Raw genomic sequence first — 12,516 nt, 5'->3', positions numbered from 1 at the left:
GTGTCTCTTCATGTAGTCTTCCCTCTGCATGCCTGTCTCTCTGCCCACATTCCCCCCCTCCGCCCCGCCCCTTTCTTTTAATAACACCAGTCATTGGACCAGGGCCTACCCTGGTGACCTCATTTTAACATGATTACCTCTGTAAAGACTGTATTTCCAAGCAAGTTCACATTCTGAGGTACTGGGGTGGGGTAGGACTTCACTGTATCTTTTTGGGGGAATACAGTTCAACCTGTAACACCTTTCATTTGTGTTTTCATCTGTCTCAGCTTTATTTACTCTCCTGCTTCATAAAGTATGATTGTGTGCAACCTGCTGGGCCACCAGCTGACTTTTATATCTCTGTGTGGTATAGGCACCCAGGAGATGAAGTGCAGCCTTTGTAGGAGAGAGTGTAGTGAACGACACACCTTTAGTTGTGTGTCAGTCATCAGCAAACATCTGCTGAACTATCTAGATAGTAGGTGCTGTTACATTTCGGAAGCATTTTTATGTCTGTGATAGTCATGTTACTTTGTATCTCTAATTATTAAGATTCCGGTTTAAACATTGCCTTGCAGCGAAACTTTTTTTTTTTCCCCTTTTTAGGGCTTTGCCGTAAAATGGGCCTTCTGACTGCACTCACGGGACTATGGCTGTTTTCCTCGGTAAAGGCAGACTCAAAAGCCATTACAACCTCTCTTACAGCAAAGTGGTTTTCCACTCCGTTGTTGTTAGAGACCAGGTAAGAGGACATTTCTTTTTTCTTTCACATGTTTGAGTGAAAATGTAGGCTCTGCTAGTGAATATGCAGGAGCTTTTTAGGGAGTGAGATTCTCATCACATGCATTTAGTAAGAGCTTCTTTCAGTGTGCACTGTGGTTGTGTGCTGCTCACAGGCTGTTAGAACACAGACCATCTGTCAGCAGGCTAGGACTGAATTGATGATAGAGATCTTTAGGGATTTCTTTAGACAAATATATTGAATTGGTTAAATTATTATGTTATCTTCCAGGAAAAGTGTAAATGTGGTAATAAGGGAAGAGAGAGTTGTACTTAAAAGAAATTTTCTATTTATTTGAAGAAGGTGTTAAGAGGTGTTTAATAAAAGGAAGAGAAGAGAGCTTGGCAAGGTGGGGGAAGAGGCCATGCCCCTCCCAAGAACTTGGAAGGAGACCCCAAAATAAGAGAGTGCAGGGGGAAGCTGAGAAAGTGGCCACATTTTATCCGATTGTAGCATCTCCAAAATCAGGATGCATTTAATCAAATCAAGATGTTACCTTAAAATTGGTGGCATCTTTCACTCAGTGTTTCATAAAACAATGGTATGTCTTAAAATTGACAGTGTCTTTGGGCAGCATTTCATCCTGCTATTCCTGGAGCATACTGGACCCCAGTCTCCTACCCCATCTCTACCTTAGTGCTCCTCTGCTGGGACTGTACCATCTGGGGCTACAGGAAACTATAGAAGATGATTTGTGCCTGTCTGCCTGATCCCCTACATAGCCATTTCTGTCCCGCTTTGTTCCTAGGGTCTTGGTGCAGAAAATGAGTTTCAAAGGCCTAGGCCTTGAAGGGATTTAGAGCATAGCAAATATGCAGTAAATCACATCAAGCTTCCCACTGTTATCTCTCAAACTAGAAGAGATTCCCTGGTCTGGGGAGTACAGAAGAAAATCAAAGTTGAAGGAAACTTGACAACAGCTCAAATGAACCCTAAGAAGGAGTTAGTAGACGGATCGTAGAAACCACACATAGGTTTTTAGGAAAAAAAGAAAACATACATCTCAGTTTCTCAATGAAGAAGATCTCCCAGGGACTTTCCTGGCAATCCAGTGGTTAAGACTCTGTGCCTTCGATGCAGGGGGTGCTGGTTTGATCCCTGGTCAGGGAACTCAGATCCCTCATGCCACGTGGCACGGCCAAAAAAAAAAAAGATCTCCCAAACTTGGAAAAAAGAATTGACAGTGTCTTAAAATTGATAAAATGCAATATAGTCAATGATTTCTTGGGAGATTATAACCCGTGTACATTTTAGTTAGTGTTTGTAATATAAATATAACCAGATGCCTCTCTTTTAGTCGGTTTTTTGTTTATAGAGGGAAACTTATTTTTATTGTATCTCAAATAACATATAGCTAGGACCTGTAGAGAATCTTTCTAAAGCATACATTTAGGTAGGTGAACCGTAAGCATTGGGTAAATTTCAGAATTTGATAGAGCTGGAAATTTGAACTGTCGTGTTACATCAGTTAACTTTGTGGTCTAATTGTATCTGCTGACATCTTCCCCTTGATCCCTGGGAAGATGTGAATGGAGAGTCTGTTGTGTTGACAGTGTGTACGGATAGTTGTGCCTTCTAAGGCAAAGCCTCGTTTGGTGCAGTATTGAGGAGAGGCCAGTGGGAACGTGGGACGTGTGGGAGCCGGTCTGACTGGCTGAGGAGCCTCCCCGACTTTCTGCTGACCAGACTTTCTCCCATCACTTCTCTGTGCCTCCCTTTCCTCAGCAATAAAATGGCAAACCCCCTCCCCCCGCAAAACTCCAACAACCCCGTCTCACCCCCAGAAACCCCCAAACTCCACTGCATGTATTTCATAGTGATGTCACAATAACTAATTTGATAAATAGGTCGAGCCCCCCAAATGGCCGCGCTTCATTAGATCTTGGTGGTGGTAACAGTGAAGTGTCTGAAGGTCGTGTGAGGTCCTGGACCGCCTGAGCCAGGACTCTTGTAGCTGAACATTTTTTCTTCCTTTCTGCTGATCTTATTGTGGATGATTTATCTGGTGTCAATCTAAGTCATTGAGATTTACTATCACTTTCTAAATAATTTTGTGCAGCTAACCGTAACAGATGTTTTACGATATTCTGCTTAACATTCTTCACTGGATTACATCCCATTACTCTCACTTACACTAACAAATTTCTTGGTGTTTGTATATTGTCTTAGAAGAGTCTTATGGCATATACTTACAGACTTTTGAGAAAGTATGCTAAAATTGTCAGCCTTAGTTGATCAATTTTTTTTCAGTTTCTTTGATCTCTGTGAAGTGAGTATTGTAAACTGTTTCCTTCACTGCAACTTACCCGTAACAAACATAGCCCCTTTTCATGATATCCTGGCCATTTGCCATTTTGGTTCATTATTTTTACTTCTCTTCTGTGGCTATTTGCAAACAGTTTGCCAAGGAAATGGGACGTGTAGGCAACTGAAAAACACTGCTGTGCTTTTTTGAAACTACTCTATATTCACCTCCAGAGCTAGCTGAGGCCACTATCCTTCCCTCCTGGGTCCGTGGCAGACATTGATGGTGGGTCACAGCACTGTCCATTGGGGGGAGGGTGAAGGGACAGAATCTTTTTCCACACATCGAGGCATGTAGCTGATACAGACATTTTGTCTTCCTTGCTTCTGGCCCTTAGGAACTAAAACTATTCTTGTGTGTATTTTTATTTTTAAAATTTTTAATACATTTATTTATTTTATTTATTTGACTTTTGGCTGCGTTGGGTCTTTGTTGCTGTGCGCAGGCTTTCTCTAGTTGTGCCGCGTGGGCTTCTCATTGCAGTGGCTTCTCTCGTTGCGGAGACGGGCTGTAGGTGCACGGGCTTCAGTGGTTGTGGCTTGCGGGCTCAGTAGTTGTGGCTTGTGGGCTCTAGAGCGCAGGCTCAGTAGTTGTGGCACATGGGCTTAGTTGCTCCGCGGCATGTGGGATCTTCCCAGACTAGGGATCGAACCCGTGTCCCCTGCGTCGACAGGCGGATTCTTAACCACTGCGCCACCAGGGAAGTTCCCTGTGTGTATTTTTAGGTTGGACCTGATGCTAATGAAGGGTTTGTAGCTTTCTGGTTGTCCATGAAGTGATATATATTTAATTGAAGTAGAGCTCTGAGTATGTTTTGAGCAGCTATAGTTACTAACAGAAATATTGTGTAAATAAAGTTCTACTATTGAAGTTGAAGCAGTCATTTATTGAGTGCTTATACAATCATTTATTGAGATATTATAATGGCCTGAGAATGCAGCATGATAGATTTGAGTGATTGAGATTGGAATGTAAATTCCAGACTTTTCATTTACTAACTCTGTGCCCTTAAGAAAGTTAATAAGTTTATAAGTGGAGAGAATGGTATATATAATGTGCTCTCCCTCTACCTGTCACCCAGTTTTAGTGATTGTCAACTCAAGTCCAATAACCGTCACCACCACCACCCTCCTACCTTCTCCCGCTAAAATATTTTAAAGCAAATCCCAGACATCGTATCATGTCATCTGTAAAACTATCAATATTTTACTCAGTGGAAGTTTTATCGATATTTTACTCAGGTATCAGAAGCTAAAAAACAATTTAAAACAAAAAGCAAGCAAACTTAAGCATACTATAAACAAATGGCAGCATTCCTTTTAATAATATCTTGTATTGTTCCTGTCTTCCATGGATTACTTCAGTGGATCTGGTAATTAATTTTCTTAAGGCTGTTTGACACTTAGACGTTGTAAGACTTATTTATGCAGTGGAGTGAAAAAGAATGTATGTTTAAGAAGTTTTCCTGTAATTATATGAAAAGTATATATTTATGTGCATATGGCCTCTGTAGGAATCTAAGCTAAGATTTCATTTTGTATTCTTACAAAGAATACAAAGCATTTACTTGCATATCATAATCTATCTGTTTTAGTACCTGTTTTCTTAGACTATAAGCTATTATAAGGTTGGTATGATGTCTATGTCAGTTACTCGAAAGCCTAGAAAATGCCACACTCAAGGAGGCACTAAATAATTTAATACATTATGATAATGGGTATTTTCAGAAACCTATTTTTAGAGAAGCTGTGCATTACCAGGAAATGTTTCTTATTTTGCCATATTTCTGTGTCTAGCTGTGGAGTAGAGTGAGAGTTGTACAGCCCAGTGTTGACAAGTAATGGGAAAGTCTTCCTTTGGCTAGGTAAGCTGAGATCCAGATCTGTAGTTTGCTTTCAGACAGGGAAAGACCACCACTACATTGGTATGCCTTGGAGGAGAAGATTACCGATTTACATGAATCTTTCAATTAGTACATGCATTTTCTTTTAAGGGATTTTAGGCTCTTGAATGCAGGGAAATGTAGAATAGCCATTTTATTTTAGGTCAGTACAGTAGTGTAAAGTCAGGGAAAAAATTAAGATGGCATTAAGTTCTAAGACCTGATTTTATTAAATCAGTGCTAACTTTAAACTAATATTTGGTGATTTTGAAAATTTGGATTTGTGGATGTAAAAAATTACGTACGACATGCTGCCTTTAGTCTCCTAGAAATTTTTCTAGGGTTCATGTTTTCCTCGGGAGAAACTTAGGCAAAAACATATTTTTTTGTTCTTTGCAAGGTATTTCAGAAAATGAGTGAGCAGAACTAGTACTAGAATTATCAATTCCTAATTCTGCTTCTACTACTGACAGCATTTTCACAAATGAGATTTCATAACCTTTCTTTATATTGGGACTTCCCTGTTGTTACAACGTTTCTATTATTCTAGGTTTCTTTAGGGATACCTATTAAACTATTCAGTGAATAAACTACTAAGCTAATTATTAATAGCTAATAAGCTAGTAAGACTTGCTTATCATTAGAAAATATATGTTATACATGTTCGTGTATAATATATATTATCAAATAAAAGCCAAGCTTTGGACATTTGGTAATTTAAAAATCGATTTTTACTCCCCTTAGTAATAGAGCTTATATTAGAAGATTTTATTAAGTTGTTTTATTTCTGATATTTCCCCCTTTTCTCTCAGTGAGTTTTTAGCAGAAGACAGTCAAGAGAAATTTTGGAATTTTGTAGAAGCCAGTCAAAATATTGGATCATCAGATCATCACGGTAAAATTGAAGCAAATGCTTCTTTGACTTCGGTGTCTGGGAATATATTAGAAAAATTGATCTCTTTCAGAGTATGTGTGGCATGGCAGTTAATGGAAAACATTTTTATCTTTAATGACTAGAGTTGTGATGGTAGCCAGCAGAGTCAACACAAACTAGTAATTATTTTTGCAAAAGTTTGTAACTTTGGTGATAAGAGCTACCTTTGATTTTTTTTTTGTTTCTCCCCTTGTTTTTGTTCTTTTGTGTTCTTTTATTGAAAGTGCTACATGAATATTTTGTGGAAGTCAAATTCATTTAAAATCATTTAGCATTTACTTAATAACCATCAGATTTGATTCACTTTCTTTTGTTATGAACTAATTATACAACTGATCTATTATCTGTTAAGTTTGTTATCATTAAGTTAGTGCCATCCAGAATGTTTTCCATTATGCATGCCAGCCACACACAACTGGAGTGTCAAGGTGTTAAATTAATGACAAGGTAAACTGTATCACTTGTTTACAGTTTTTGATGAGCTTTCACAAACATTTTCCAATTCAGTATAAGCTATATAGAGTATGAACATTAATAGTCAAAGATGCTGATACATGAGTAGTTAAAACCTTGAGTATTACATTGACAGGCATAATAAGTCCTTGTTGAAGAGAAAATGTGTAAGAATTATGTGACTGCTGTTAATATTTGACTAATGGATTTTTAACTTTATGACATTTAAAAATTAATACATATTTAAAAGGTCAAGTCTGAATCTTTTTTTGTGATTTAAGTGCATAAAAGTTTTGAACAAGCTTTAGTTACATAATTTGTAAGCTTTAGTTACATAATTTGTAAGCTTTAGTTACATAATTTAGAGTCAGCTAGAATTGTTTGAGTTATCAAAAAAAATCATTTTAGTTTATGATTTCATAAAACAAATTTATCGAAGTGAGTTTTGTAATGAATTTTGAACTCTGACATTTAAAATGAAATTTCTTCAGTATAAATGCTAATGTGTTCCTGGTTAAAATTAGGGGAGTGTGAATTCTTGGAAGTGACCATAAAACTACGTTAAACATTTTATTTGAAATACTACTCCTAGTCCCACCGCCCAGAGACAGTCACCATTAACATTGTGGCAACATTTTAAGATATTTCTTTCTGATCTCTTTTTCTACTTAGAAGGTGCTAATGCTATATAGACCTTTTACATTTTGCTTTTTTAAATGTTAAATATTTTTCTTAAATTTCTTTTTGGAATAGTTAATAGTGGTTTAAAAGTCAAAGCTATACAAAAGGCTATACACAGAAAAATCTTGTTCCTCCTGTTTCTCTTGGCTTTTTATAACCATTTAAATTAATTTGTTTAGCCTTCAGTGTTTTTTTTTCTTTTTTACAATAAATACATAAGTATGTATTCCTATTTCTTATTCTTTCTAAGAGTAAGAAGAAATTGCGTACTGTATACGTTGTTTTGTACCTTGTGCTTTTCGTTTAATATATCCTGGGGATTTTTTCATACTGGTACGTGCGTTTTTTTTCCCCTCAGATAATTTGTTCCAGTTGTTTTAATGCTTCTCCCCAAACTTCAGTTTCATTATATCCTTTCATACCTTGTACTTCCTCACCACACTGCTCCATCTTGCTGGGTTATTTGAATAGATAACATATGCAGACACTGTGGATACAAAGACAAGTCATAGTTTCGGGCTTTGGGGGCCCAAAGGCTCTTTGGGAGGGGCAGTTAGTAAATAGGTAAATGAGTAAATGATGTGCTAAGTGAAAGAGGTAAGTGAAGAAATATTATGGGAGCAAAGAAGAGATGCACTTGGTCCAGTGAGGCAGGGGGTAGGGATAGGCGGTGCCTCCCTGGAATAGGTGCTCTCACAGCTGAATTCTTCCTGAGGAAGAAAGTAGGAGTTAGTCATCCAGGTAAGTGGGAGAATTGCAGTCCAGAGAGAGGGAATAGTCTGAACAAAGGGAAGAAAAGTCCAATTGCATGGTGTACTCCAAGGAATTCTAAGCATTTGACAAGCAGTTCAGGACAGTATAGTGGTAACATTTTGCAATCAATATGCTTTTGTAACACATAGCTTTATACTTGATGAACTATCTTATTTGGATACCTCTAGTCATATAGAATTATTTTGGTTAATGTTCTTCCTGACAGGTACTGATTATTCCTATTATCATGCAATATTGGAAGTTGCATTTCAGTTTCTGTCACCACTACAGCAGAATCTGTTGAAATTTTGTCTGTCTCTTCACTCCTACTCAGCGACAATTCAAGCCTTCCAGCAGGTGAGTTCAGTGCTTACACGTGACAGTATTTTTTAGTGGTTGCATATCTTGATCGGCTGTATTGCAGTTGTCCTGTCATTGTGTTACAGAACTATACCTTTTCTACCTGAAATTGTCTAGGATTTACAATTTGTTTATAAATAATAAGCAAAATTGATGATGTTAAATCTTCAAATAACATATTATAAAAAATATAATTTGCACTTATTTTCATTTAAGGAAAAATAAAATATCTACACAAAAAACTACCAGACTTTATTTATACAACACAGCTGAAGAGAGAGGTGATATAGTTTTTGCTAAACCAGTTAACTCTGAGTGTGATCATAGCCTGTAGATCTAAAAGCAGTTCACGGGAAATATAGCAGATAGGAAATGTGAAACAATATCACAGGAATACAGTCAGGAAAAGCTAGAATGAGGAAAGCTTTGTAGTAAAATGATGTGATTTTGTCAACAAATAAGTTTAAAGGAAAAGAAAAGAGGGAAGGAGGAGCTTCAAGAGAGACTTTAAAAAGGTGTCAACTTAATGCAACGTGTGGGTCTTGTTGGATTTTTAAAAAAATTTATTTATTTATTTTTATTTTTGGCTGTGTTGGGTCTTTGTTGCTGCGCACGGGCTCTTTCCCAGTTGTGGTGAGCAGGGGCTACTCTTCGTTGTGCTGTGCGGGCCTCTCATTGGGTGGCCTCTCTTGTTGCAGAGCACGGGCTCTAGGAGTGTGGGCCTCAGCAGCTGTGGCACTCGGGCTCAGCAGTTGCGGTTCGATGGCTCTAGAGCACAGGCTCAGTAGTTGTGGCTCATGGACCCAGTTGCTCCGCGGCATGTGGGATCCTCCTGGACCAGGGCTCGAACCCGTGTCCCCTGCATTGGCAGGCGGATTCTTAACTACTGCGCCACCAGGGAAGCCCCTTGTTGGATTTTGAGTTGAACAAACTCGTAAAAAAATAGAGAGCAAGAGAATCAAAGGTGTGTATGCTGATTGTATGTTTGGTATAAAAGAAATGTTAATTTTAAAACCTTTTTTCTTATTCTGAAATAAAACCAGCATAGAAAATGACCCACAAGAAATATGTAGTATAAAGAATTATTACGAAGTGAACACTCTTGTAACTTTCACCCTGGTCAGGAAATTGAGTTTAGCCAGGCACCACGGAAGCCCTTCATGCTGTGTCGCCATCACAGCTGACTTCTGCCCTTCAGAAGGAACCACTTTCTTCTGTTGGAATCATTTGCTGTTTTGTTTTTTAAAAAAAACCATTTCATTGCCCAAGAGTTCATCTCCAAACAATAGAGTTTAGTCTTGCCCAGTTTTAAAAAATTTATTAATTTTTTGGGGGGGTGGGTGGTCTCTGGATTTATAGGTTCTCCCTCTATCCCTTTCTTTTCTGTTGAATAACTTACACTGTTTGCCCTATACATTTTTTTTTTTTTCTTTGGCCCCAGCAAGGGCCTTGCTGGATCTCAGTTCCCTGACCAGGGATTGAACCCAGGGCCCTGGCAGTGAAAGTGCTGAGTCCTAACCACTGGACCACCAGGGAATTCCCAGTAGACTGCTATCATTACAGAAATTTCTCTTGTACAGCACTCGTCTATAAGAATAAGGGTGTTACTCTGTTCTTCCCCTCTCCCCTTTTCTTGCAATAGCTTTGTATGGGATTTGACACAGACTTCTTCTGCTCAATTTGATGTGAAATTAGTTTTCCTTAACTTTTGGAGGTTGGCATGGCTCCCTATTCTGTTGATTTTATGTTATGTTAAAATAGGGTGGCTTTAAAAAAACGGTAGCTTGCTTTTTGAAATTTCCTGACTCTGTTCCCCTCTTGCACTTTTATTTGGACTTTTTCTTTTATTGGCTTTTATCTCTGTCCTACTTGAGTTTTATTCTGCCCTCAACAGTTTCTCCTTAGAGTGGAGCCCTTTCCTAGAAGGGAGTCCTAGCCTGTGAGTTATGAGTTCACAGTGGTCAGACTGCCTTGTGCTTACCTGTTCTAGGTGAAACAAAACCCGTTGGCCCACCATACTTTACAGTGAAAACCTTTTGGCTGTTTTGGGGTTTTCTTGTTTTCAGGATCGTCAGAATCTCTGTAGTTTCCCTCTGCTTCCATGGCCTCTGATAACCGCAGGTCATTTTTGTGTTTTGTATCATGGGGATTTCCTTCCACCTAGTTTTGTCATAAATGTGGTCCACTGGTTTTTGTTTTCATTTTTGCTTTGTTTTTATGGGAGCACTTGGGAAGATTGAAAAACTATGCTGCCGGTGGCCATCAATACAGAATTGTTTTACTTTTTTTAAAAGTGTGATAATGGTAGTATGTTTTTTAAAAAAATCTCTGTGTTTTGGGAGTTCCCAGGTGGCCTAGTGGTTAGGATTCTGGGCTTTCACTGCCGTGGCCTGGATTCGAACCCTGGTCGGGGAACTGAGATCCTGCAAGCCGTGCGGCTGGCCAGAAAAAAAAAAAAACCCTCTGTGTTTTATTGAGACATAGTCAAACATTATAAATGAAATGCTGTTTGGAGCTTGTGTCAAAATGATCCAATGGAGTGTGGTAGGAAGGTGGAAGAAATGAGATTGGCCATGAATTGATAATTACTGAAGCTGGGTCATGGGTACATAGGGGTTTACTGTACTATTCTTTCTTCTTACAAACACAAGTTTGTAAGTTTTGCAATAATTTACAAAAAAGAAGAAAAATGTAATGGAAAGTTTTAGTATTAATTTTTCATAGCAAGCTTTCCATTTCTCCTCATCTTTTCTTAATTATTTGTATTCCAGGAGTAGAAAAGGTCATTCAGTAGGAGTGTATTACATAAATGACATCAGTGCGTACCCAGACCTTGTCATTATGTCCTTTCCTTTCCCTGTCTCTGTACACTCATGCTTCTCAGTGTGCTTCTCATTTAAGTTGCAGGTGAACTTACCTCATTGCGCCTGGGCGTTAGTGCATTTCACTCTAAACATACCCCACGTCTCATTCAGCCTTTCCTTTAAATATCTTAGCATGCTCCTTGGATAATTTTACCTTTCCATCTGTACTCTTTTTTTAGGCCCTGTTGGTTTTGTAGTTTCAGTGTCATTCTTCCTGTTTCAGGAGGGGCTTCACATTAATCTGCGTATTATACTTAATTAGGACTGCATTGTTGTACTTTGACACTTACAATGGACATTTGTAAGCTTAGTTTTCTACAAGGTACATACTGTGTTCCCTGGATATCTTTTTTTTTTTTTTTTAACATTTTTAAAAAAGTTAATCATTTATTTTTGGCTGCATTGGGTCTTCGTTGCTGCGTGTGCGCAGGCTTTTCTCTAGTTGCAGCGAGCGGGGGCTACCCTTCGTTGCGGTGCGCGGGCTTCTCATTGCGGTGGCTTGTCTTGTTGTGGAGCACGGGATTTAGGTGCACGGGCTCAGTAGTTGTGGCGTACGGGCTTAGTTGCTCCGCGGCATGTGGGATCTTCCCGGGCCAGGGCTCGAACCCGTGTCCGCTGCATTGGCAGGCGGATTCTTAACCACTGTGCCACCAGGGAAGTCCCCCCCTGGATATCTTTTGATATCTTCTGAGATAGAATTTTAAAGTTCTATTTTGGGGATAATAATAACACCTACCTCATGGAATGATATTGGGAGGAACTAGATGAAATAATACAAAGAAAGCAGTGAAACATAAAGCTCTTTCTGTCACATAATGGTTGTTCGGTAGATGTTAATTTTTTGCTTTTACTGATGTTGTTTTGTTTTGCTTTGTTTTGTTTTTTTTAATAAATTTATTTATTTATTTATTATTTTTAGCTGTGTTGGATCTTCGTTTCTGTGTGAGGGCTTTCTCTAGTTGCGGCGAGCGGGGACCACTCTTCATTGCGGTGCGCGGGCCTCTGACTATCGCGGCCTCTCTTGTTGCGGAGCACAGGCTCCAGACGCGCAGGCTCAGTAGTTGTGGCTCACGGCCCCAGTTGCTCTGCGGCATGTGGGATCTTCCCAGACCAGGGCTCGAATCCGTGTCCCCTGCATTGGCAGGCAGATTCTCAACCACTGCGCCACCAGGGAAGCCCCTGATGTTGTTTTATTATCATTTTATTACCTATTTAGAATATTCATGTTTTCATCTTGTTTTTGGTTACAAATTATTTTTAAAAATGTCTTGTGTCTTAAATGACAGATAGCAGCTGATGAACCTCCACCAGAAGGATGTAATTCATTTTTTTCAGTGCATGGAAAGAGGACTTGTGATTTTGATACCCTTGAGACTCTTCTACTAACAGCTTCTGAAAGGTAGATTGTGTGTTTCTTTATTTAAATGTCATGCATTCGTTGTGCTTTCTTCTATATCAAGTCCACCATCTGATTTTTCTTACGGGTTTTTTAGTCCGTAGGTATAGTGGTTTAGAATGTGA

The 12,516-nt window shown here is 38.8% G+C and overlaps 1 protein-coding gene and 1 long non-coding RNA gene across 2 annotated transcripts in view; both read left to right on the top strand.

Moving 5' to 3' along the window:
* The window catches only part of LOC309662707, a 228,288-nt gene that overhangs the window by 100,481 nt on the left and 115,291 nt on the right, over nucleotides 1-12,516 (top strand). The window lies entirely within an intron of this gene.
* UGGT1 (UDP-glucose glycoprotein glucosyltransferase 1) overlaps nucleotides 1-12,516 on the top strand; it is a 116,131-nt gene that overhangs the window by 4,681 nt on the left and 98,934 nt on the right. The window contains exons 2-5 of the mRNA XM_082465748.1: nucleotides 589-724; nucleotides 5,763-5,845; nucleotides 7,998-8,128; nucleotides 12,282-12,394. Of these exons, the coding sequence (XP_082321874.1) occupies nucleotides 589-724; nucleotides 5,763-5,845; nucleotides 7,998-8,128; nucleotides 12,282-12,394 (463 nt within the window). The remainder of the gene's footprint in view (nucleotides 1-588; nucleotides 725-5,762; nucleotides 5,846-7,997; nucleotides 8,129-12,281; nucleotides 12,395-12,516) is intronic.

This window comes from Balaenoptera physalus (assembly GCF_965194825.1).
Source record: "Balaenoptera physalus genome assembly, chromosome: 6".
Taxonomy (NCBI): Eukaryota; Metazoa; Chordata; class Mammalia; order Artiodactyla; family Balaenopteridae; genus Balaenoptera; species Balaenoptera physalus.
Note: the sequence above shows the minus strand (reverse complement) of the source record. Positions and strands in the feature narration are given on the sequence as shown.